The sequence below is a fragment of the Labeo rohita genome, chromosome 5, assembly GCF_022985175.1.
Source record: "Labeo rohita strain BAU-BD-2019 chromosome 5, IGBB_LRoh.1.0, whole genome shotgun sequence".
In the NCBI taxonomy this organism is placed as follows: Eukaryota; Metazoa; Chordata; class Actinopteri; order Cypriniformes; family Cyprinidae; genus Labeo; species Labeo rohita.
The window spans coordinates 40,281,630-40,306,918 of NC_066873.1; the positions used below are offsets into that span (position 1 = coordinate 40,281,630).

At 34.0% G+C, this 25,289-nt stretch overlaps 1 protein-coding gene across 1 annotated transcript in view; it reads left to right on the top strand.

Annotated features, from left to right (window-relative positions):
- LOC127165990 (calcium-binding protein 7) overlaps positions 1 to 24,832 on the top strand; it is a 41,061-nt gene extending 16,229 nt beyond the window's left edge. The window contains exons 2-5 of the mRNA XM_051111038.1: positions 11,854 to 11,997; positions 15,814 to 15,926; positions 17,272 to 17,422; positions 19,670 to 24,832. Coding sequence (XP_050966995.1) covers positions 11,854 to 11,997; positions 15,814 to 15,926; positions 17,272 to 17,422; positions 19,670 to 19,800 — 539 coding nt within the window. The 3' untranslated portion in view covers positions 19,801 to 24,832. The remainder of the gene's footprint in view (positions 1 to 11,853; positions 11,998 to 15,813; positions 15,927 to 17,271; positions 17,423 to 19,669) is intronic.
- The last annotated feature ends 457 nt before the right edge of the window (positions 24,833 to 25,289 follow it).

Below are 25,289 nucleotides of genomic sequence, written 5' to 3' on the forward strand. Positions count from 1 at the left end.
ATGCAGACAGTGTTTGCAAATAAACAGAGCCATCAGCAGACACAATTCATCCTTAGTAAATTCACTCCTTAATCTTTTTATCTTTATTTTACAGTGGAATCTGGAAAATTGCTTTGATTAGATAGTGTTTTATCATCACTGACCTTATGTTTTCAAAAAAAAATGTTGAAGCGTAAGAGTGAAACATGATAAGAATAAGGATGAATTTCACTCTTTAACTCCCATTTTTAAATGCCTTTATTCAGGTGACCGGGAGGCAAATGCAACCGCTTTCCCACAACCCCAAAACCGTGTGTGATTTAGTCTCCTCTGGAGGTTTACAGGATCAGAATGCAAAACGAGAGTAACCCCGTACAACACAGCGGCCCGGCGCTGTATTTAATGCTTATGTGAATACTCCAGAGTCTTGTTAAAATATGGTTACTGTAATATTCAGATCTGCTGGGCCCTCTCACCACACAAGATGGATTAAGCCTGCCACAGATGTTTAAAAATAGTCCGGAGGACATGAACACACAGACACTAGGTGCACATAGACACGCTAGTATGAGACACGCTCTCATTGTCACCCCACAAAGTTCAAGATTGTCTCTGAAGAAATTGATTTTTAAGAGTTTTACATAAAGAGCTCATTTGAGGGAAGCCTGTTGTGGAAGGGGGATGGACGCCGCTGATAGATCTCCACCGGGGAAATGAGAGATTATGGAATATAGCTGACGGGAATTGCCAAGTGTGGGAGTGGAGTCATTAAAAGTATTGCTGGAATGAATGAAAGCATTTATATGCTTTTTTTATGAAGTCAATGTAGGCTGTGTTTTTAAATGTATCTGTCTATCTGTCTGTCTATCTATGTATCTATCTATCTATGTATCTATCTATCTATCTATCTATTTATCTATCTGTCATTCTGCTGTTCTGTTATTCTACCATTCTATCTGTTGTTCCATCCATCCATCCATCCATATTGTTCTGCCATTCTGTCTGTCATTCAATCTATCTATCTATCTATCTATCTATCTATCTATCTATCTATCTATCTATCTATCTATCTATCTATCTATCTATCTATCTATCTATCTATCGTTCTATCTATCGTTCTGTCTATCGTTCTATCGTTCTATCTATCGTTCTATCTATCGTTCTATCGTTCTGCCATTCTATCTGTTATTCTATCTGTTCCATGCATCCATCCATCCATCGTTCTATTGTTCTGCCATTCTATATGTCATTCAATCTATCTATCTATCTATCTATCTATCTATCTATCTATCTATCTATCTATCTATCGTTCTATCTATCGTTCTATCTATCGTTCTATCTATCGTTCTATTGTTCTATCTATCGTTCTATTGTTCTATCGTTCTGCCATTCTATCTGTTATTCTATCTGTTCCATGCATCCATCCATCCATCGTTCTATTGTTCTGCCATTCTATATGTCATTCAATCTATCTATCTATCTATAGATGGAACGATAGATAGAATGATAGAACTATAGAACAATAGAACACTAAAACGATGGAGGGACGGTAGACAGACAGGCAGATAGATAGATAGAAAGATGGATGGATGCATAGATGGATGGAACAACAGATAGAATGGCAGAACATAAGAGAGCGATGGACGGATGGACGGATGGAATTACAGAATGGAAGAATGAAAGAACATTAGATAGAACGATAGATAAAATGATAAATAGAACGATAGACAGAACGATAGATAGATAGACAGATAGATAGATGATAGATAGATATTGTTCTGCCATTCTATCTGTCATTCCATCCATCCAATCTATCTGTCCATCCGTCCATCCATTCATCATTTTATCGTTTTATATATTATTCTATCTATCTATCTATCTATCTATCTATCTATCTATCTATCTATCTATCTATCTATCTATCGTTCTATCGTTCTGTCATTCTATCATTCTATCTATCATTCTATCTATTGTTCTGCCATTCGATCTGTCATTCTATCTATCTATCTATCTTTCTATCTATCTATCATTTGTTCTATCGTTCTATTTATCGTTCTATTATTCTGCCATTCTGTCTGTTGTTCTATCCGTTCCATCCATCCATCCATCCATCGTTCTATCTATTGTTCTGCCATTCTACCTGTCATTCTATCTATCTATCTATCTGATAGATCTGGTAGATGGAACAATAGATAGAATGATAGAATGATAGAACAATAGATAAAATGATGGAGGGATGGATGGACAGACAGATAGATAGATAGATAGATAGATAGATAGATAGATAAAATGATGAATGGATGGACAGACACACAGACGGACAGACAGACAGATGATAGATAGATGGATGGATGGATGGATGGTTGGAAGGAATGGATAGAACAACAGATAGAATGGCAGAACAATAGATAGAGTGATCTATCCTTCTGTCTGTCTCTCTGTCTGTGTATTCATAATAGATGAATAACTTTAAATGAAAAACTAATGAGAGAGCTCTTGCATACATAATGGATTATATTCAAGCCTTCCTTGCATAATTTGTTTGCAAGTGTGTTTGAGAGAACGAAAGCGGTTTGTGTTGAAGGCTCGACAGTCCTTTAACCCCACACACGCACTTTCATGTCTTTCTCTTTCAGTAGCATCTCTATATGAGAACTGTGAGAACACATTACAGCTTTGAAGTGCAACTGCACCTTCATACATCAAACAGGGCTTCAGCGTGTATTAGAAGCACCCTGCCTTCAGATGATAGAGATCCTGCGAGCCCTTTCAAGCTCCTGGGACTTTTAAAGGGAAGGTGCACAGGGATTAAACACAGAGGTTCAATATCAGTAAAAATCCCACAACAACAAAGAGACAGCAAAGGGCATTTGAAGACGATGGCAGAACGTGATCCGAACACTTTGTGATTTGTTGGTAGTGTGATGTCAGATTTCAACAGCAGGAACATTTAATTTTCATGATAAAGGTACACATATTTGGTCTATATGATGTCCACATTTATTAATATAGAAATGAGAAGTGTAAAATTAAGTAAATGTTGATGGAGCAGAATAGTGATGAGGTAAATGGCAGACTATTAATGAACAGACATTTAAGTAAGCAGCAGACTTTACAAGGATGAATATTTGGTCTCTAAAATGAAATCTGTAAAATTAAACGCCATAATTATATAGAATTAGTTTCTGACTGTCATAATGCATTGGAAAAACCCCTGAGCTTATGGTCATCAGATATGATTGCCACATGAGAGGGAGTTGGGATTCAGCTCTTCTCTGTACATCCCTTATCTCACTGCAGGACAGAAAGAGAAGTATGGATATGTTATCTCTCTCTTTCAGTGATTTGGACTGGCTGTCATGCCAGTTTAATCCCTCTATAAGAGGCTCACAAAGAGAAAGTTAGCACTCGGAAGTGATTAATTAGGTCTCTTTGAAGAAAACTTCATGCATCTCTCTTCTGTAGTTACTCTTTGTCCAGGACTACATATCCATCTGTATTCTCCAGTGAAAAATTGTGTTTTGACTAGTTCTGTGTAAGACTGGATGACAGTTATATAATATAAGGCAAACACTTACTCTTTTATTTATTTAATATTTTGCAATAAAAACACTGCACATATTCAGAAGTAAACAACATCAGAGAATGACACATTTAGAGCTAGCAGAGGTTTTTTAGAGATCCCTTAGGGTGTCTTCAATGAATTTATGTTGTTGGAGATGAGAAGAAAATGGTTGAAATAATAGAGAAATATAAATAATGTTAGTGATAATTAGTGTTGTTACTGTATATAAAATACATCTATTTCATGCTAAGTATACTTCAAACATATTTACATATTATGTACTCATTAAAAATACCCTGTACTTTTAGTATACTAAACTGGTATATTTAAAGTCTAATATACTCAAGTATATTTGATTGTGCTAAAGTGGAACTATTGCAAGTATACTTTAAGTACACTTTAAATATTTTGCATCTAAAGACCGATATTATTTAAAGATCATACAGTCCTCATCAATAGTGATATTAAAACATATTTTAGGTGTAATATTAAGAAATGTGCATTGTGCACAAGTAGTATTCCAAATAAATAATGATTTTTATCATGAAGTCTCAAGCGATTTGTCAGTAAATATGTTAATACACTTGAACTATACTTAGTATAAAATAAATGCATTTTAAATCTATTACTTTTTTACTAGGAGGTAATGCTGCATTAAAAGTATTAAAAGTATAAATTAAAAGTATAAATATAAGATGGAAAATTAGATTGCTTTGGCAACTAAGTAAAATAAATAATTGTTAGTTGAAGTACTAAAATTAATAAAATAAAATTTATAGAAATCTAAAAATAATAAACATGATAAAACACAAAATGACTAAAACGTCAACTGAAAATAAAAAAAGCTCATTCAGAATATTACAAATATAAATGTAAATGTATAAATAATACTAAATTAACACTGGTGTTTGATTTAAACATATCTTAAAGCATTTTAAAAGATTAATGATACTAAATTAGCACTGGTGATTGATGTAAACTTATTTTAAAGCATTTTAAAGTTTATTCTAATTAAAATACTTTTTTACTGTGTAAATAAATGTTCTGGGTTCAGTACAACTGATTTTTTTTTTTGTGTTTGTTTTTTACAGCAAAAATGTTGTTGTTACTAGCATTTAGCAACACGTGGGAACAGGCAAGACATTTAGACATTTAGTATAAGGCTATTGTTTTCTATTTATTGCTACTTGAAGTGAAGCAGTTAAATTTTTTTTTTTTTTTTTTTTTAATCAATGGCTTTGTTTTAATCAGGATTGTACCACAAATATTCTCAATAGAGCTCACATGTATTAAACCAGAAATATTCCCCAAGTTCTAAAAATGTAGAGTTTTCTCCAGGAGCCAAACTAAAAAAATCCCCCAAACATTTACAAACAAATACATACGGTGGGTCAGAATTTAATTGGCAAAGAACTGAGGTTTCCTAACAAATCTAACCAATGCCAGCAGCACAGCATCTGGCAACGTGTTGTGCTCTGGCATGGACTTCCCCAATCGAATGGTTTTTCACTCCAAGGAAACCTGTGGCAATCCCTTAATCGGATTGCTATCTGTTCCTCACAAGAGATTTGAATTCACTCGAGGTTTTGTGCTGTTGTTGTTGCCTCGTGCCACTAAATTTGCAGAAAAACACCTTCTGTGTTATTTCAAAAACAAAAAGTAAAATTTTATTTATGAGCATTGCATGTGCAATGGACTGAAAGGTGTAATTATGTAAATTATACCACAGGTGTGGGTCAAGGCACGATGGTTCTTGGTTGATTTTGAGCAAAACAGTAAATAAAACATTAGCTGTTTGAATCTACCTGGTTGATGGTGTTGAATGATGAATATTCTGAAACCTAGTCATTTGAAAACAGAGTCAATGATGCAGCTTTGCAATGTGCACAGAAATTATGTTTTTTTTTTATTCATTTACTCACCTCATGTTGTTCCAGACCTGTATGATTTTGTTTCTTCTGCAAAAAAAATAATCAAATATTCTTTTTCTTTTCCAAAAAGGATGCAAAGCCGCATAAAAACATAATAGTCCATGACTTGAGCGCTGTATTGAAAGTCTTTTGAAGTAATATGATAGCTGAGAGTAATTTTTTTGCAGATAATCTCTTTCAATAATGAGCTTCAAAATTCTTTGAAATCTCCTGTTAAAAAGAAAGTTGTAATTTGGAAAAACATGAGGGTGAGTAAATGATGAGAGAAAGTTAATTTCCACCTCCAAAAAATAAACATTTGCTGAGAATTTCCTCACCCTCAGGCCATCCATGATGTAGATGTAGTTTGTTTCTTCAAAAAAACAGATTTGGAGAAATATAGCATTACATCACTTGCTCACCAATGGATCCTCTGCAGTGAATGGGTGCCGTCGGAATCTCCAAACAGCTGATAAAAACACCACAATAATTTACAAGTAATTCACATCACTCCAGTCTATCAATTAATGTCTTGTGAAGTGAAAAGATACCTGTTTGTAATAAATGAATCCATTATTAAGACTTTTTTTTTACACTGTAAAACACAAAAAAAACACAATTTGTTGAATCAACTTAAAGTAATTTGTTACCCTGCCGCCTTTAAATTTTAAGTTCAGACAACTCAAATAAGTGTAGTCAACTTGAAACGTAAAGTTGTACTAAGTCGCAACAAACTAAAAATGTTAAGTTTGTTAAAGGAAAACTCCACTTCCAGAACAACAATTTACAGATAATTTACTCACCCCCTTGTCATCCAAGATGTTCATGTCTTTCTGTCTTCAGTCGTAAAGAAATTATAGTTTTTGAGGAAAGCATTTCAGGATTTTTCTCCATATTATTGGACTTCATTGGTGCCCCGATTTTGAACTTCCAGAATGTAAATGCAGTTTCAAAGGGCTCTAAACGATCCCAGCCGAGGAAGAAGGGTCTTATCTAGTGAAATGATCTTTTTTTTCGGAAAAATAAAAATTTGTATACTTTTTAAGCACAAAAGCAGGCGTAGCACAGGCTCTGGGATGCGCATCCATGATGCTACGAATTAGTGATGGGTCGTTCTTCAACAATTTGTTCATTTTGAACGAATCTTTAATGTGACTCTGAAAGAACGAGTCATCTCGGGGAGTGATTTGTTCAGTCGCGCATGCGCAACATCCTATTAGGTTCTGTACTGGATTTAGTTCACCAGTTTTGAGTCTTCGGGTTTTTGGAGTCGTTCGTTCATCTTATGGGGCTGTCACGTGATGAACGAACGTCTCACACCCGAAGACTCGAGAGATGAACTAATCAATTCTTTTTCCGGCTCACACTGCATTGGTTGAGCTTATGAGGCTGTCACGTGATGCACGAACAGCTCAAACCCAAAAACTTGTCCAATAAGAGGTGAGGTGAGCTAATCACTAAAGACGCAGGTAAACAATGAATTAATCTTTTCTGTTTCTTATAGCATTATAGTTTTGTCTTATTTGTAGTATGATCAACATTTGTGTAAGCAGTAGATGTGTTAGGGAAGTAACATGTAACATTTTAATTACATTTTGCTAAAATGAACGAAATGATTTGAAAAAAGATTTGTTTATTTTGCTGAACGAGACTCAAAGGTCTGAGTCGGTAAAATGATCCAAACTTCCCATCACTACTACAAATCACGTTTAAGTTCATCGTCTGTGTACTCCGGCTAAAAAAGGTACAGTATGTCGAAAAACTCCATCTTATTTTCTCCTACAACTTCAGAATCGTCCGACACCATTGTACCTTTTTGTTTGTAAACGGTGTTTGACTTACTTGCGCTTCCTTAGTCTTAAACAAATTTTTTTTTTCCAAAAAAAATTAGCGATCATTTCACTAGATAAGACCCTTCTTCCTCGGCTGGGATTGTTTAGAGCCTTTTGAAGCTGCATTTAAACTGCACTTTGGAAGTTCAAAATCGGGGCACCAATGAAGTCCATTATATGAAGAAAAATCCTGAAATGTTTTCCTCAAAAACCATCATTTCTTCACGACTGAAGACAGAAAGACACAAACATCTTGGATTACAAGGGGGTGAATTAAATAAGTAAATTATTTGAGAATTGTTGTACTGGAAGTGGAGTTCTCCTTTAAACTTAAAAGCTGGGCTTGTTACCCAGCTGCCTTAAAATTTGAAGTTGAATCAACTCAAATATATAAGTTAGTATAACACTTAGTATAACAATTTAAGTTGACCAAACTTTTTTGAGTTGACTGAACTTAAAATTTTAAAGGCAGCCAGGTAACAAATTATTTTAAGTTGACTCATCAAATTGATTCCATAAACAATAATATTGCTTTCTCCAGTGAAAAAGTCATCTCATCTGAACCAGAAGAGAAATATGCACAGATCAAACACTGTTTACAAGTGAAAACAGTCCAAAACATTTTAAAACAAATACGTTGGTGGATTTTGATGTAAGATGATGACGGGAGATGAACTTTTTCATTGGAGGAAGCGTTATTATGGATTTAGGAGGCATAATTTGGCCAGAAGTGATGCCTTAATGATGTATTTGTTTATTACAAATATGCAGCTATTTGTGTCACAAGATGTTAATTGATGGACTGGAGTGGTGTGGATTACTTGTGGATTATTGTGAAGTTTTTATTAGCTGTTTGGACTCTCTTTCTGACAACACCCATTCACTGCAGAGGATCCATTGGTGAGCAAGTAATACAGTGCTACATTTCTCCAAATCTATTCTGAAGAAGAAACAAACTCATTTACATCTTGGTTGCCCTGAACTATTCCTTTAAATATTCTGAAAAACTGCATTTTTAAAATAGCATTGTTGAAAACACATTCCACACCGGATCATTTTTAGGTGCATGCTTGACTTTCATAGATATCATTATTATTTTTATAGGAAGTGCTATTTTTATGAGCGGGTACAACTTTTTGATATACTGTGACAAGCGCGCGCTATCATGCTGGAAGGGCTGTGGTCTAATCACAACCCTTACAATAGTGGGTTGGAGCAGTTGTGCAGTTGCCTAGCAACAGGCAGAGGTGGGTTTCCCAAAAGCTTTGTTGCACAATGAACATTGTTGAGTCCACTATAGAGCCTCGGTAGTTTCCCAAATTTCCCCACGTTTCACACATCATTATGGTGTTTTTAGAAACTGAGTTGAGAGGTGTTTGTGACAGAGACCTGATTCTCTATTCCAAACAACTCCTACATAGCATCATGTATTCATTATGCAATGACATTCCAAGGATACTCATCTCATTTCTCAAATTAAATTGAAGGCTAAAGGTTAAAAGCGAATCAGTCGGTCAAAAAGTTGGCAAGTCAAGTGTTTGTCATGTATATTTGCAATCATATGTGGGTTGAGTGACTGTATGATGGAGCTCCCTTAAAAAGTCTCAAATTATCACCTTTGCATATAGTAATTACCTGTCTGTCAATCAGAATATATTTAGACAAGAGGCCTGTTGTCCATTTCTGTACTCCAGAAGTAACTATTAGGCATTATTATTTATTAGATGGAAGACTTAAAGTGTTTTTTTTTTTTGTGTTCTTCATAATAATTATAATTTTTGTGGTGTTCTTTAGTATTTTGTTATTATTTTTTTTTTAGTCACAGTTCAGTTATTCATCACTATGGCTGCAGGTCTATTAAAACAATCACAATAATTATGAACTTGCTAAAATTTACTGCATGTAAAAGTGTATGTGGTGCATTACGTTAATGCATTTGGCTGTTGTAAAAATACTTTTTTACTTTAAATGTTGGAGCCGTATGACATTGGAATATGACAGTGGTTTGATGCTGGGGAGATTCTGTATACCGTTATATTTTATATAGATGATTTTAATGATATTATAGTTTACACTTTGTGGATGACACAAGAAAACACTTGCAGATTTTGCTGTGTCTCTTTGCGTTTCTGTCCTCAGTAACTTTAACAAAGTACAGGAATTTCAAAAAGCGTCACTTCTAACATCTAAAATATGAAGAGAGAAAAAAGAGAGTGTTGTCTGAATTAACAACTCTTATTAACTGGGTAATTTTAGTTTACCAAAAGTATAGTCGGGTCAGTATGGAAAGCCTGTTTCCACCACTGAATAAAAAAATAAAAAAAAGGTAATTGTGACTTTTTATCTCAGAATTGCATGATACTAACTCGCAACTGCAAAGTTATAAAGTAAGAATTGTGAGATATAAACTCGCAATTCGGAGAAAGTCAAAATTGCATGATATAAACTCGCAATTGTGACTTTTTTTCTTAGAATTGCAAGTTTATATCTCGCAATTGTAAGAACATATTCGTTTTTTTTCCCCCTCAAAAAAAAAAGTCAGCTTTGCGAGAAAAAAGGTCAGAATTGCTAGATTTAAAGTCACATTTGCGAGAAAAAAGTCAGAATTGTGAGATAAAAAAGTCACAATAACTTTTTACAATTTTTTTATTCAGTGGCGGAAATTCTGGCACAATTCTGACTTTATGACTCGCAATTGTGAGTTTATATCATGCAATTCTGAAAAAAAGTCAGAATTGTTAGATAGAAAGATTGCGTCTAACCTTTTTTATAAATTTATGATTCTATTGCGGAAACGGCCTTCCATAGATCAGAGATGCATAAAATCTCTTTTTGGTGTCCACATCAAATTAAATTTACAAAAATGGTTTTATATACATAAAAAGCATAGTAAATGAAAGTTAAGTGTCTACTGTTTCAAAGAACTTTGTAAAAATAAAATTTCAAAATACAGGTGAAAAAATGTTCCATTGTCATTCACCGTAACAGATATATTTACACAACAATGAAATAACATACTTATTCTTAACTTGTATTTATTAAAAATGTATAAAACAAAAAGTGATCATACTAAATTTTATTATATTTTAAATGAGAAAAAACTTCTTGCTGATAAAGTAAAACCTAGTGGTTTAAAGGATGGTGGCAAAGATTGGGGGGGCTGCACTGTGATCCTTAAATAGTCTTTTAATATCATCTAACAATTCTTGATTTAAACAAGCCTGACATGATCTTTGTTATATGAACTCTTTTTACACTAAATGACATTTCAGTGCGTTTCTTCTGTAAATCATGGTAAAAATCTTTTCTTTTTTTTTGCTCAGAAAAGAATAAAATTAGATGGGACACATTCAAAATTAAGCTGTATTAAACTTTTGTTTTATTGCCCGAAAACTCCCTTTCGTCTTTGTCCCGGTTACTGGTTGTTCATAGGATGTGTAGTTAAAGATGCACAGTTTTGTCAGTCGTATTATTTTATAACTCAAAAAATTAACAATTTTTGTCTCACCTATTGGCAATTAAATTGCATTGTTTTTTTTTCTTAAAAAGAACTAAAATAAATAGTTTTATTTATTTTATTAATTTTTTTAATCAGAATGGTTAAGTTCTTAATTTCTGTTTCTAGTTGTTAATGTGTTTGGTATACTTACTGTACAGTCTACTTGTTGAGCTTCTTGAATAATTAGCTTTTTAATAATCATTAAAATCAAATGCAAATGACTCTGAATATCCTGTTTGAGTTGTCTCTCATCTGGCGAGCTAGAAGCATCTTATTTTTCTTTAAAACATTTCTCTTTTTTTTCCGGCCTCCAAATGTGTTGCTTGCAGCTAAATTGTTTTGCTTTGAAATGAGCAAATTAGAGCCCACACTTCACTTCCGTTTGAAATCTGCTTACTTCCACCGTAATGCAGAGTAAAGTTTCTTTCACCATCTGTTGCTGTTGGCTTATTTGGACCACAGTACCATCATTTCTTGTATTTTTCTCATATTTCCTCCCTAATTTCCTTCACTCAGGGGAGCGATAGATTTAATGTGCTGTTTTTGTTTGGACCTCATGTCCAAATAGCCATTTATCAAACCTACAGCAAAGCAAGTAGCGAATACTCCGGTTCACACTCCGTATTGAATATATTATCTGGATTTATAGTAATATCTTGCAGCCAGAGTGGCTCATATTTCATAATTATGAATATGGCATCATGGCGTGACAAGTGGAAAATTGCAAATGACTTAATGATGATGTATAATGCATATACGGTGAAACAACTTGGCTCAACCAACCGTATGTATTGCGGCATTTTAGCGTCTTTTAACAAGCCTGTTTGGATGCAACGGAAATCATCCTGCTCCTTTGTTTTAAATCAATCAAGTCGAGAAGGACTGCGCTCTGCTGAAGTGAATTATTGTGCGAAAAATCAATATGCTGCAATCATCGCTTTTTGTTTGAGTCACTTCGGTGTGGTGATTTTAATATCTGTCTCGTAGAACAGTGTTGCAAAGTAATAGTTTTAATATTGGACGTATATAGCGCCGTCTTACAGATCTATGTGTTGCTCTCTTCCTCAGAAATCCGGGAGGCGTTTAAGGTGTTTGATCGAGATGGGAATGGCTTCATCTCAAAGCAGGAGCTCGGCATGGCCATGCGTTCTCTAGGGTACATGCCCAATGAGGTCGAGCTGGAGGTCATCATTCAAAGACTCGACATGGATGGTGAGGAAACACATACACAAGACTGTGAATGGAGTGCCATGCTCAGAAAACAAGAATAGATAGTTGTCCTCGGCATGGGAGCTGATGTGCTGGAAAAAAGATCTGTGAAATTAGCAGTTAAAAAAAACAGCAGCTGTGGTTACAGGAACAAATACAGCAGCAACATTTTAAGTCTTATGGATTTAACTTCAAATTTGGATATTTCATTAAAGGATTAGTTCACTTCCAGAATAAAAATGTCCTGATAATTTACGCCATGTCAACTAAGATGTTCATGTCTTTCTTTCTTCAGTCATAAAGAAATGAAGGATTTTGAGGAAAACATTCCAGGATTTTTCTCCATATAGTGAACTTCAATGGGGATCAACGAGTTGATCCTCCAAATTGCAATTTCACGTGCAGCTTCATGGTCCCAGACGGGGAATAAGGGACTTGTCTAGCAAAACGATCTGTCATTTTCTAAAAGAAATAAAGCTTTATATACTTTTTAACCACTAATACTCACCTTGCTTTAGCTTGACCTCACGCATTATGACTTTGAAAAGGTCACACGTGACTTAGGCGGAAGTACTGACAGTGAACGTGCAAAGAAAGTCAAACGGCCTTTACAAAATAAGGTTAAACAACAATGTCGGACAATTTTGAAATTGGAGGAGAAAATCAGAGTTTTTTGCCCTACTCCATCTTTTTGAATCGGAGTACACCGACGAAGGACTAACCGTGCACAACCTTTCCAACATGATTACACAATGCGTGAAATCGAGGATGGGCATCACAGAGCTAGTGCAAGATGAGCATTTGTGGTTAAAAAGTACATACATTTTTATTTTTTCAGAAAATGACTGATCATTTCACTAGATAAAACCCTTATTCCTTGGCTGGGATATCAATGAAACTGCAATTTGGCCTTAAACCCCATTGGAGTTTACTATATGGAGAAAAATCCTGGAATGTTTTCTTCAATCACCATAACCACCATAAAAACAGAGGTGTTAATGAAAAAAGCACACAGTAGCTTTTCCATAAACTGAGGTAAATTCGAATATCTAAAACATCCTTTTATCAAACTTGCCTCAGTGTTTTAAACTGAGAAGCTAGTGATCTAAATTTCATAAAAACCACCTGTCAGTTTCAGTCAGTGAAGAGCAAATCTAATTTAATTTATTTAAATCTATTAGGTATGTTATGGTCTCTGACAGACAGCATGTTGAAGCCACTCAGGCCACCTTTTTCTCTGAAAGCGTTGATCGGTGAAACCATCCAGTAGTGTGAGTTTTTCAGGAAATGTATGTTGAGGGGGGGGTTGCTGTAAGAGAACTTAGACTTAACCAATTACATATTTTTACTATAGCATGTTTAAGTCTTTTACCATTAAATTATGATCATTTTTTTTGCAGTACAAGCTGCTTAAAAGATCCATTCAAAAAATTTCAGTTTCAATATATATTTTTTTCTTCTCTCGAACAGAAAAGATGTCCAATATTTTATTTCAAAATGGTCTTTTGTGCTCTGCAGAAGACAGAATGTCTTATATATAAATAGGGGTGAAGTATCTCTTTAAGGAAACCCACCAGACACCAGTCAGATGCATTTCTTGGCACTGTAGGGATGCCAACCACAATTGACAGATATTCAACAAACAGAGACGCTAAATAACTGTAACCTTTTATTGCTCCAAACTATCATATTCTTCACAATGCATGGAGACATAGGGATTATGCATGGGCTAATAATGAGAACACTGTTCACAGTAGGCGTTTTGAAGTTTGACAGTAATTGTCTTGAAATTAATTGAAGGCGAAAGCGGTGCTTTGATGGCTGTAGCGGCGGTGCTTTAAAGAACGTCTCAGAGACGGTCTTTCAGCTAGATAAAACCATTCCAAAAAGTTATACTCAATCTGACACTAAAAATATTGAAGCTAACAAAAAAAAAATAGATAAACTAATTTAGCAAAGGACTAGTCAGTTAGCCAACCATTCAATGACTAGCATGGAAACCCAGGCAAAAAGAATTCGCTTCATTTTAATTAATAAGTTTGAACATGAATTAACTAGGAAGTCAAACTGGAGTGAAAGAAAAAGGTTAAAAAAACAGTGGCTGTTGAATATTTGAGAATTGCCATTCAGAAAATCCTTTAAAGGGGTCATCGGATGCTAAGTTCACTTTTACATGCAGTTTGAACATTAATGTGTGTTGGCAGTGTATGTACAAATCTACCCTATAATGATAATCCATGCAGTCGTTTTTTATTAATCTGTAAAAATAATATTCCTTTTTTCACATCAAGCCATTCTCAGATGCCTGTCGTTGTGGCGTCACACCGACAGAGGCCGCTCCCACAACAGTTGATTGACATGAGCGTCTTACCTCAGATCAGCTGTAACAGTCCAACTTCCATGTTTTGATGCTGGAGCAGGGATGTAAGTTAGACAAGAATATCTCAGATTGAGCGATTGAGGTGTTGTGTTGCTGGATGTAATAATGAACATAGTGGTCGTCATTTACTCCCGACATCTGAGCCACTGAAGATGCAGTGGATTACGTTTGTTTGTGAAGGGAATGCGCCTCCCGATCTACATATATTTGTCTATGTTCGCGCGAATCATTCATGATCCAGCTTCACTTACAGCAGAAGTGAGTATAAGGGTTTTTTTTTAATGAATCTTTGTGATCGCCTTTCCTAATAATGTGCTAGTTAGCAAGTTTAGTGGCTAAATGCTAAAGTGGCTAAAGTAAACAGGCTCATCAATCCACAGAGAGAAGAGAGGGGTGGGGAGAGCAGAGCTCATTTGCGTTTAAAGCAGCCTCGACCAGAATGAGATGATTTTTGCAGAGCTGATTTTGGCAAGGTAAAAAGGGTGTTGTTTTACACTACCATTGAGAATTTTTAACCAAAGTATATTATAGACTTTTCATTAAGACCCTAAAAAATCATATCAACTTGTGGAAAATGGGCATCCGATGACCCCTTTAACAGAGCAGTTTAATTAGTCTAAGTATGTAATAATTATCATTACTTACAAATTATTAATTATAAATGGTATTATTGTTATGAAATCAATATTTTGCTTAATTACAACTATTTACTCTCAGATATGTGACATTTTTTTCATAACTGATTAGACATCTCCAAACTCATTACTATTAAGAGCAGTAGCATTTTAATATTGTCAGAATCACAAAATGAAAGTTAACTTGTTTAAAAAAATTATTAATATTAATTTTATAAAATATCAAACCTCTGTTGGTGGTATTCATTATTGATATCATCTAATATTTCTAGAAATACTCTATTTTCCAGAATTCCCAAAGTTTTTTTCCTAGCCAAACCCTTTTGATGTAAAATACAGTATTTACTTTACCCCCTGAAGTTAGTTAATATTAGTTAATATTTCAGTAATATTATCTGATTCTCTTGTTTAAGTCATATGGCATGCAGATTAACAAATAAAACATTTTTAGTAAGTGAAATATTTGTTTATTATAGATTTACATTTTTTAGGATTTAATTAATTATTGATTTTTGTGACATATTTATGGGTAATTCATACTTAAAAATGAAATGTGTTTTTAAATGACTTTACAGCAATATGATTTTTTCCCCAGCCCATTTTGATTCTTCATTAAACTTAAATTACAATTCTGCATTGATAACTTATTCAATTCAAATGCAGGCATGCTCTATTCAGCACACAATCCCGTCAGAAAATATTAGATTTATGTCCATTTCTATACACATTTCATATCCTGGAGCCAACAACCGGAACTTGATGTGGTGCTAGAATGCATCTAATGCTTCACGGTCTGTTTTTTAGGAGACGGCCAGGTGGATTTTGAGGAATTTGTTACTCTCCTGGGGCCCAAACTCTCGGCTGCCGGGATGCCTGACAAGTTCAACGGAACCAATTTTGACTCTGTGTTCTGGAAGGTGATTATTAGCCACTTCTCTCTTATTCCAAGTGACAACAGGCACAAAGTCTGCTGCTTCTTGTCTACCCCTGTCACACACAGAAACCAGATTAGATACACTTTCAATGCCTTCTGTGAAATCCAACAAGCAGACATGAATCACCTTATGGGAACTGATTCATATAAAGGGCCTCCTATTCTTTAAACATTTATACACATTTACATATCTGAGTACAGATATATTGCTATGTGACATGATGACTTTAAGCAAGGTTCATTAATAGATTTCATAAGGCTGCATGTCTCCGAGTGAGAAGAGCAGAATATCATTTGTTTGGGCCATATGGTGATTCCCCCAAAGGGTTTGCTTCTCTAATCACAGCTCTCTGCTGGTGCATTTTTTAGCAGCGTGTTTGACCCCAAATAGCTACGGGGGTCTCCCTCTTAACCGTCTCTCTGTGTATTCATGAGTTCGGAGCTATGAATATATGCACACTGAAATTTAAATCATCCCCACCTACTTTTTTACAAAACATTTCTTATCAGAAATTCATCATGCATGTTATTTCAAAGAAAAGAAACTTGTTTTTGTATTCAAAATGTGTGCAAAACAAAACAGCTTTCTGGAAAGATGACTTCCTATATGTCCTTCAGTCCACTTTTAATCAAATAATTCAAAAAGAACAAAATCAAGTTATATTCTGAAATATGACACATTATAGAAATGAAACATTGCATATGGTTGCATATGTTGTTTGTTTCATTTTGACTTTCATGAAAACTTCATTAATGCATGAACTGATATACTGTATGTGACCCTGGATCCCAAACCCAGATATGAGTAGCATGGGTATATTTGTAGCAATAGCCAATAATACATTGTATGGGTCAAAATGATCCATTTTTCTTTTATGCCAAAAATCATTAGGGTATAGTAAAGATCACGTTTCATGAAGATATTTTGTAAATGTCCTACCATAAATATATCAAAACTTAATTTTTGATTAGTAATATGCATTGCTAAGAATTTTATTTTGGAGAACTTTAAAGGCGATTTCCTCAGTATTTTGATTCTTTTGCACCCTCAGATTCAAATAGTTGTATCTTAGGCAAATATTGTCCTATCCTAACAAACCATACGTCAATGGAATGATTATTTAACTTTTAGATGTATAAACGTCAGATGTATAAATCTGATATTCAAAAAATGGACCATTATGACTGGTTTTGTGGTCAGGGGTCACATATGTACTATATACCTCTAAAAGCGTCTACTAAATGCAAAAATGTAATGCATTTAGACTAGCTAAAGATCACTTAGAGAATTTCAGAATGAAATCATACAGTTTGGTCTCTATTTTCAGTGTGACATGCAGAAGCTGACTGTGGAAGAGCTGAAGAGACTCTTATATGACACCTTCTGTGACCACTTGACTATGAAGGACATTGAGAATATCATCATGACAGAGGAGAATCACATCGAAAATCCTGAGGACTGCCAGGTTGACATTGACAGTAAGAATGTTTTTTTCTTTCTCAGTGCACAGCTCTGGCTAAAATTCAAGTTGAATTATTATTACTTTAATGTAAAAAAATTTAATGTAAAAATATAATATAATGGACTTTATTGGTGCCCTGTTTTTGAACTTCCAAAATGCAGTTTAAATGAGGCTTCAAAGGGCTCTAAACGATCCCAGCCGAGGAAGAAGAGTCTTATCTAGCGAAACGATTGGTCATTTTTTTTTGAAAAATAAAAATTTATATACTTTTTAAGCACAAAAGCTCATGTAGCACAGGCTCTGGGATGCGCGTCCATGATGCTACGAATTAGTGATGGGTCGTTCTTGAACAATTCTTTCATTCTGAACGAATCTTCAACGTGACTCGTGAAGAACGAGTCATCTCGGGATTGATTTGTTTAGTCGCGTATGCGCAACATCCTATTAGGTTCTGTACTGGAATTAGTTCACCTGTTTCAAGTCTTCAGGTTTTTCGAGTCATTTGTTCATCTTATGGGGCTGTCACGTGATGAACGAACGACTCAAACCCGAAAACTTGTCGGATAAGAGGTGAGGTGAGCTAATCATAGACTAAAGACCCAGGTAAACAATGAATTAATCTTTAAATCATTTCTTATAGCATTATAGTTTTGTCTTGTTTTTAGTGTGATCAACGTTTGTGTAAGCAGTAGATGTGTTAGGGAAGTTACACGTAACATTTGAATTATATTTTGCTAAAATGAATGAAATGGTCCGAGTCGGTAAAATGATCCGAACTTCCCATCACTACTACGAATCACGTGTAAGTTCATCGTCTGTGTACTGAGTATGGCGAAAAACTCCATCTTATTTTCTCCTACAACTTGAGAGGAGGACATCGTTGTACCTTTTTGTTTGTAAACAGCATTTACAAACTTACTTGCACTTTCTTAGTCTTTGCGCATTCACTTTGTAAACACTGGGTCTGTAGTTCCGCCTACGTTCCGCGTGACCTTTTGACGTGATTCAGTAGTATGTAGCGTCGTGAACGTGCATCCCAGAGTCTGTGCTACACAAGCTTTTGTGCTTGAAAAGTATAAAAAATGTTTTTTTTTTTTTTTGTACCCTCAAATTCCAGATTTTCAAATAGTTGTATCTTAGCCAAGTATTGTCCTATCCTAACAAACCATACAAACCATCCCTTATGACTGGCTTTGTGGCTCAGGGTAACATATCTTGATCTAGGCACACACTACTGTTCAAATGTTTGGAGTCAGTATGACTTTTTTTTTTTTTTTTCATAAATTAGTATTTTTATTCAGCAAGGATGCAATAAATTAACCTAAAGTGACAGTGAAGACATTTATAATGCTATAAAAGATTTCTATTTCAAATAATTGCTGTTCTTTTGAACATACAATATCTACAAAAATGTTAAGCAGAATAGCCGTTCAACATTGATAATAATGAATAAAACAGCAGCAAATTAGCATATTAGAATGATTTCTGAAGAATCATGTGACACTGAAGACACTGAAGAATTCAGCTTTGCATAATAGGAATAAATTACATTTTAGAGTATGTTAAAATAAAAAATGGTTATTTTAAATTGCAATAATTTTTCACAAAATTGCAGTTTTCATTAAATACATGTAGCCTTGGTGAGCATAAGAAACTTCTTTCAAAAATATTTGTAAAAAATTGTACAAACCCAAACTTTTGAACAATAGTGTACAGTATGTATGACATCATACAAATAGTGCTGCATCTTACAGTAAGTGAAATACACAAGACTTGATTAATGAGCAATGATTGATTGATGAGCTTGATTAATGATAAGGAAAAAAATACGTATGGTTAAAAATATTTTTAGCATTACTTTTCAGTACATTTTTACTTAAAATTTCCCTCAATTCTATCCGCCAACGTCCATGGGCTTTCATGGAGGTGGTTGCAAAACATTTTGAGATTCTGAGTCTTAAATCTCTAAAGGATATTTGTGATGCCTCCTTTAATTTAGTTCAAAATAAGTTATCTTAGAAGGCGGCATAACACGCCTAAGCATGCATCTTGCTAGGTTTTGACAAGGAGATATGATTTCTTGCAGTCCTACATATTTATAAACCTTTTTTTTTGAAGCATCCAGTAATGTACACTATCTTTCAAACACTTTTTGGTCACAACACCCCATATTTTTCATTCCATTTCAATCAATAACCTCCTAATCTTGTCATACTGCTTTATATCTCCTGATCTTCTGATTAATTTCTCTCTGCTTCTTCAGCGGAGAGCCCGACCCAGCAGGTGAAGCAAACATGCGTACGGAAGAGTCTGATCTGCGCCTTTGCGATCGCTTTCATCATCAGCGTCATGCTTATCGCAGCCAATCAGGTGCTTCGCAGTGGCATGAAGTAACTGAATGGATAGATTCATTTCAACAAATAACAGTGACAAAAATGGCTTAAAAAAAAACAAAAAAAACATGCACACATAAACTGGAGCAGCTGAAAAGTTAATTTTATTTATGTGAAATCCAAATGTTGTGACTGAAATATTTTTGAGATGAGCTACAGCTTCCACAGGACAGAATTTTTCATATTTGACAAACGTAATGCACACAGATATATATAAACGCAAACATACTGTGTCTTACCCAAAAAGGTCTGATAAAAAAAAATACATGAAAAGAGAGAAAGAAGAAGTTTCTACTGTAATGGACTCTAAAAAGTTTCCCCTTCAACCGCTCTCTCTCCCTCTTCAGTATGTTTTGGGTGAGTTTAGCCGCATGGACATCGCCAAACCGAGGATCCTACTCTTCAATGCATGACGATGCATGGATTTACAATAGCTTGGATGTACCAGTAGAGCTCAGCTGTACATCCATTCAACTATATATTAGATCCCAAAACAAATTTTCCGAAGAAAGACCCGTCTCACACGTTTGAAGAGTTGGATATGCAGCGGAGGCCGTTTCTGACATCTTTTACATTCAGTATACTGATCCCTTGCATGAGAATAAGGGCTGTTTAGGGCATGCTCATGTCATGCAACGTTAGTCTTGTGTTTGTCCAGTAACTATTGTTGGTTTTTACCTGTTGCACATGCCTGAGATGATTGTAGTAGTACTCCATATGGCCAAAGGGGGCGTGAAACAACCCAAAAGTGATGCTATACCACTAGTGACAAACCTGTACAGTATTAAAGGAACAGATCACCATCAGGCCATTCAAGAAGTAGATTAATTTAGCATTATATCACTCGGTCACCAATGAATCCTCAGTGGTGAATGGGAGTCCAAACAGCTGATAAAAACATCACAAAACTCCACGCAGCTCTAGTTCATCAATTAACGTCTTGTGAAGCGAAATCTGCGTTTGTAAGAAACATATCCATGAGGATTTTTTTAACTTTAAACCATTGCCTCTGGCTGACATACAACTCCTAAATCCGTAATATTACTTTAAAAAAAAGTTGTCTATTCTGAATCAGGAGAGAAATATGCACAGAGCAAGCACTGTTTATAAATAAAAACAGTCCAAAAACAAACATGTTGGTGGATTTTAATGTGATGTGAGGACTTTTTTCTTGGACAAAGCAATATTATGGATTATGAACTATTCTGAAGTGACAGTTTTAAAGTTAAAATGCCTTAATTATGAGTTTGTTTCCTACAAACATGCAGCTTTTCACTTCACAAGATGTTAATTAATGGACTGGAGTGGTGTGGATTATTTGTGGATTATTGTGATGTTTTTAATCAGCTGTTTGGACTTTCATTCCGACGGCACCCATTCACTGCAGAGGATCTACTTGTGAGCATGTGATGCAATGCTAAATTTCTCCAAATCTGTTCTGAAACTCCTCAACCTGAGGGTAGTTGTCAGCAAATTTCATTTTTGGGTGAACTATTCCTTTCAGTGTTTTACAGTATGTTGATCAAAACGACTTCTTTTCACCTGAAATACACTATGCATTTTCAGGCTTACTGTTTGGTCGATCAACAACACTCATCGGTGCAAATGTAACTGTTACATTTTGCCAACATTTGCACTGTAGTTATCACACTTGATAATTAGGAGCTTTTGAATTTAAATGACACGACTGGCATGAAATGATACCAAATGATTACGTAAAGTCACATATATTTGATTTCTGACATATCAGGATTTAATGGTTGTTTTCGAACCAAATTGATGTCCATTTAAGCTTATCGCCAAACCTGGACGATCATGATGTTTTTATTCGTTTGCGATGTAAGAAATATGTGTATTAATATAACCTGAGAGCAAACACTGTGGTATGTCAGTGTTTCACTTCTGTTTCAAAATATATCGTTCATATGTCCAATATGAATGTGCCGTTTGTGACATCGTTCCGTGTTTTCCTGGGAAACAGTAGTTTGTGTGCAGGTCGACTTGATGATAGCAAAACGGAGTATCTAAGGTGTGAATAATGTTTCAAATATGAATGTCAGGGTTTGAATATGTATCAGCTGTAAGTGTGTCATTCTGTTGAAGGGCATTTTCCAGGGTATAACATTAGTTTTCAACTCTGCCCAGGGCCTGAATTGATTTAGCTGTTAGTTACAGCACCATGAAACTCTTATATTTGGATGTCCAGGTATAAATGAAATATGCAATGGATGGAAACACCCGTCTCAGCGCACACACGAGCACTACGATCGAGTGATAGTCCAAGAGGAGTCACAGGACAACAATGTACAGGTTTCCCCCATTATTCAGGCACGATTCCGTATTCATTATTAGAAATGGGAAAGCTAATAATGTTCCTGAGCCGCAAGCAAAATATTATCGCTTTAAATAGCAAATTATCTTGAACCAGAGAATAGCCTATTATTCAAAACTCATCCAGAATAGCAAAACCTGATAAGGGAGTTCTCATTATATCATTACCGGATTGGCTGGTAACCCCGTCTGCCCCAGAGTTTTATTTGTGCTTGGTAAATCAGATCCAACAGAATTAATTATTCACAATAGCTGCTTATTAAAAAAAAGAAATACAAGAAAAGCAGAGTAGTGTTGAATGCTTAATTTGAAGTGGCTAGAATCTATTTCTGCTGGCTAACCTATTATAATAACATGTATTAGATTTATCTTAATAATAATTTAATTTATATATATATATATATATATAAACTAAATATAAAATATATATTGTGTATATATATATAAAATAAAACCAGTTAAAATTTTTGACCATTAATTGTTACGTTATTCATGTTACCAGTTAATTTAATGTTTAAAATTAATTACATTATTAAACAAAATTTTTGACAATAGCTAAAATCAATTAATTTTAGGTTTGAAGTTATGTAATTCATTATTAGAATTTGCATTATTAAATTGCATTATTAGAATTTGCATTATTAAATTGCATTAACCAGTTATTGTAAGGTTTAAAATAATTAAATTTATTATTAAACTAAATTCTACAATTAGTAGGGCCGTTAATCGTGATTAATCGCATACAAAATAAAAGTTTGAGTTTGCCTAATAAATGTGTGTGTACTGTGTGCAATTATTCATTATATATAAATACACACAAATTATTGTATATATTTAGGAGAAATATGTTATGTACAAAATAGTTTTATTTATATCTAAAATAAATGATTTAAATAATTATAATAAATGCATATACCTGTAAATATTTCTTAAATATATACATGAATGTGTTTGTATTTATATATACATAATAATTACACACAGTACACACACATATATTTGGCATATTTTATTTTGTATGCGATTAATCGTTTGACAGCCGTAATAATTAGTGCTGGGCAATGATTAATCGTGATTAACTGCATCCAAAATAAACGTTTTTGTTTATAATATATGTTTGTGTACTGTTATTTATTATGTATATATAAAGACACATACACAGTATATATTTTGAAAATATTAACATGTATTTACATGTATATATTTATATTCATATAATTTATATGATATATTAATATATTTAATATATAAACTTAACTTTTTTCTTAAATATACACATGCATGTGTGTGTATTTATATGTACATAATAAATATACACAGTACACACACATATTATGTACTTTAATTATGGATGTGATTAATCGGGATTAATCGTCAGCCAGCACTAATATATCTATATGTTAAACATAAATAAAATTAGTCAATTTAAGGTTTAAAATTTTTTAATTTAATATTAAATTAAACTATTTTCAACTTGAATTAAACCAGCTAATTGAAGGCTTTGCCACATAAAGCAATTTTCAGGTTCCCTGACAAAGCAATTTTTGCTGTGAAGCAAAGACTTATTTACTTATCTGACAAATGACCCAAGACAAATTAAATGCAAACCAATGCCTTGTTGATGTTGCCTTGTTTAATGCCGTCAGGACATATATTTTGATTAAAACCTTCTTCATCCTAAGCTTTATTATGCTTGTTACTGGGGGACACCTGTATATGAATCTTATGTTCCATTTTTAATTGGAACTTAAATGAAACATTCAAAATATATATTTCATTATAACGTACATTCAATTTAAAGCATATATTATATATGAGTATTTCATGTCTACTTGGCATCATGAGAAAGGGTATCTGAAAAAAAAAACATACATTTTTTATAAGGTTTGTTATTTGCGTCATCTTGGCTGAGGAGGATATATTTAAGCAATACATGAAAGCGAATAGGAAATGTGGGTTGAGAAATGCTAAGTACATACATATAGCTGTGGATTTTAATGAGAATGTTGGTTTGTACAAAAGAGGTTGGTTCTCTTCTCTCATTAATCAGACCAGTAGTTTATTATCTGTAGAGCACTTTAGTATCCAAGATTTTTAGTAATTTCACATTGAAGTCATTTTTTATTATAGCCAGATTTTTTTGTATTACATAAATTATCAAGATGTTTATGTTTGTAAGATTAAACCGATACATGTAGAGCTTCATTATTTTTGTTAAAAAGATGGCAATATATGACATATATGGCTTTATTCGAGACGTGAGCCACATTTCTGTGTATTTCTAAAGAGATGCGCAAAAAATTCAGCTCACATTATTTTATGTAAACAAGTATTTGGCCGTGCTTTGGCCCGTTTCCATACTTGAGACGTCGAGCGTGTTGAATGTTGTCCTGTGACATTTCTTACTTTGCCTTATGCTGTTTTTTTAATGCTCATAAAGAATATTGTTTACAGTGATGACATTTCTATGATATTCCTATCAGGTCTGAATATACTTCTGTTGGGATGAACTATTTTTGAATGTGGATAATCAATGTGCCATGCATATGTTTATTAGTGTGACTTACGCTCTCCGAGGAGGGTCGATGTAACCTTATTCATTCATTTCACCTTGTGAAGTGTGTTTACGGAGTGCACAAAATGTATGTATCCACCTGTGACATTGTACTGTATTCCAAATGAATAAAGATAATACCAAACTACACTGGGAGAAAAAGTTTAAAAACAATTATTTTGCACAGACTCTCCTACAAACTGCTTAATACAACGTTTGTGCTCCAAACTAGTGACTTGATATTAAAAAACAAAACTAGATCAGTCAACACTATTTTGTTGCATAATCTTGGTTGTATACAGCATACACTGCACAAGATTATTTTTATATGTCTCTTATTTATATTTGATTTTTGCCTTTTTCAACCAACGAGTAAAATGAGAATCAGTTTATTTATTGTTCATTGCATCAGGGTTTCTGGAGGTTTTATGAAGGTAAATTTTAAACTCTTTAAAGACCTTTTTCTAATAAAATTTAAGGGATAAATTGAAAGGAATACCATTCAGCACACAATGAGTTTTATTAGCAACTGATGTCCATTAACAACAACAACAACAACATGTTCTTCCTCAGTATTTTTGTCTTGTTGTTTTGCAGTGCACATT